The sequence below is a fragment of the Thamnophis elegans genome, chromosome 8 (assembly GCF_009769535.1).
Source record: "Thamnophis elegans isolate rThaEle1 chromosome 8, rThaEle1.pri, whole genome shotgun sequence".
Lineage (NCBI taxonomy): Eukaryota > Metazoa > Chordata > Lepidosauria > Squamata > Colubridae > Thamnophis > Thamnophis elegans.
In genome coordinates, this window is record NC_045548.1 from 30,951,243 (window position 1) to 30,954,002 (window position 2,760).

General features: G+C 45.5%; 1 protein-coding gene across 1 annotated transcript; it reads right to left on the bottom strand.

Annotated features, from left to right (window-relative positions):
- Positions 1-769: 769 nt before the first annotated feature.
- On the bottom strand, positions 770-2,454 carry DLD (dihydrolipoamide dehydrogenase). Its single transcript, XM_032223253.1, is given in 3 exon segments — positions 770-945; positions 948-1,208; positions 1,211-2,454. Coding segments are annotated over 3 exon segments (1,158 nt in total). The 5' UTR covers positions 2,073-2,454; the 3' UTR covers positions 770-910.
- Between the last annotated feature and the right edge of the window lie 306 nt (positions 2,455-2,760).

The following is a 2,760-nucleotide window of genomic DNA, read 5'->3' on the forward strand; positions in this document are numbered from 1 at the left end:
TTTTGGATCGTAGCTGAAGTAGTAGAGCTCCCAGATTAAATTCATTAATTTGGAACCTGCAATGAAATCAAACTATGTCTGCAAGGGTTGCTAACTAGGCCAAAAGTGCATTTTGCCAATGCTGGAACAGCTGCACTGGTTTCACCCGACTGATTTCTCTAACATAGAGATAGACACCCTGCTTTACTCCATGTGCTTTGGATTACAATTCTCGGAATCCAGCACATTGCTCACATTGGCTGGAGTTAATGGGATTTGTAGTACAAAATATGAAGGGTTGCAATATGCTTTATGTGCACTGCACAAATCATAATACCTTTCATGCATCGCTTGAGTGGACAAATAATTCAGAGCCATCACTGGGATTACAAAACCAATTCTTGAAAAGGAATTAGGAACCCATAGAATTGTACAGAAAACATCCTGATTGGCAGAAGCTATTGATCCCTCAATCCATATGGGAGGAATTGCAATCGGAGATGAAATGAAGACAATCAGAAATATACAAACCAAGTCTTAGATGAAGGACAGGATTCAGAATTCATGGGTTGCTTTTTTTTTTTAATATTAGACGCTATATTTGAACGAAAATGCATGATGGGACCTTTTAAGATCGCTCCAACCATTAGCTAATACCGTTGCTGTTTTTCTCCTGTGAAACTTAAGAATGAGCAATCAATAATGCAAGGATAGTATTGGTCATATAATATACAGCTCTTGGTTAACTAAACCCCAACACCTTATTTGTTTAAATATTTTAGCTTTTTTAGGGGGGGGGTTGGAACAAAAGTTCACTTAATTAAGGCCTGGGAGTATTGCAAAAACTCGATTTTCCATCGAATCTTCAGTCAGTTTCACAGGGTGGGGGGAAAATGTGCTTTTCACACACCACCACGGATGTTCCTTCACTTTAAAAGTTGATCACTTTGCCAAAGGAAGCCGCTAGTTTGCTTCTCTGAAAGCTTCGGATACAGTCGGATGGGCATGGAAAACTCTGGCTACATCCTCGCACGATGCACCATATTCCATTGCTAGGGCGGCTTCATTAACCATTTCACCAGCACCAGCGCCTAGAATATGCGCTCCCAGCATCCGGTCTGTGGTTTTGTGACTTAAGATCTTCACCAGGCCATCTGTGTCAGTGTTGGTCTTGGCTCTGCTGTTAGCCGCAAAAGGGAATTTACCTATCTTGTATTCTGTTCCCTCCTTTTGAGCTGCTCTTCTGATTTGCCAACCCAGGCGACTTCAGGGTGGGTGTAAATGATGGACGGCACACAGTTGTAGTCGATGTGAACCGCGCCTCCAGCCATTCCCTCGACGCACAGGATCCCTTCGTCTTCGGCTTTGTGAGCAAGCATGGGGCCAGCCACGACGTCCCCAATTGCATAAATGTTTGGAACTTTGGTTTGGAACCTGTTGTTGACGGGGATCCTCCCACGGTTATCTAGTTCAATTCCCACATGTTCCAGACCAAGACTGTTAGTGAAGGGACGTCGACCAACACAGACCAAAAGAACATCACAAGCCATCATTTCTGCTTTGCCACCGGCTGTGGCTTCAGTTGCAACATCAATCTTTCCATCTGGTTTCTTTGTGGCGCCGGTTACTTTCGTGTTGAGTTTAAATTTAAGCCCTTGTTTCTGGAGAATGCGCTGGAAGTTCTTGGATATCTCCATATCGATACCCAATCCACTGACGTGGCCCAAGAATTCCACCGCCGTGACATCGGCACCCAGACACTGCCAGACTGAACCCAGTTCTACGCCAATCACTCCTGCACCAATTACCACCATTTTGTCAGGAACTTGTTTCAAAGACAGTGCTCCAGTGGACGATACGACGGTGTCTTCATCAATCGTAATTCCTTGGAAAGGTGTTACTTCGGAACCTGTAGCGATAAGGATGTTCTTCGTATTAATAACCTGAGTGCTGCCATCATCTTTCGTCGCGGTGACCTGGTTTTTGCCAGTTATTTTTCCAAAGCCAGGCACGTGTGTTACCTTGTTTTGTTTAAACAGGTGAGCGATTCCTCCTGTTAAAGCCTTCACTGCTCCACTTTTCTGTTCCATCATTTTCTCTAAATTCAACCGGAGACCTGTAATTTCAATGCCCCTGCTAGCAAAGTCTTTCCCATGAGCCAAATGGTACAGGTGAGAATTGTTTAACAAGGCCTTAGAAGGGATGCATCCAACATTCAAACAGGTCCCACCGAGGGTTTCATTTTTCTCCACTCAGACGGTCTTAAAGCCAAGTTGGGCAGCTTTGATAGCAGCAACATATCCTCCTGGGCCAGAGCTGATGACTGTCACATCGGCATCAACTTGATCGGAGTAAGTTCTGACAGGCCCTGCAGAAATGCTTTGTAAGCCATGCTGGATCCGGCTAAAGTGGCCTCTCTGAGCGAGGGCTCAGCAGACACGACTCCAGCTCTGCATGGCGGCGGCGGCGGCTCCTTCACTCTGCGATGCCCCCCCAATTGGCAGCGGCTGCTCCAAGGGGGGCCCCCATGGGTTGCTTTTAAGGACACTGTCTTATTAGTTCTCTAATGTTCAGAGGAATTTTAAAATGCTTCACTGACACGTCTATCATTCCAAATTATTAGAGTAAAGGTCAAGTCTTTCTCCTCCTTTCTCCTCTGCCTCCTCTGGATTTGGACTCTACTTTTCTGGTAGAATGTAGTTCGGCGTTGCAAGAAGCAGGAGCTCTTTCCCAGAGAGCAAAAAGACAGTGGAGCTTGGAATGTCTGGTGGGCAAAATTGG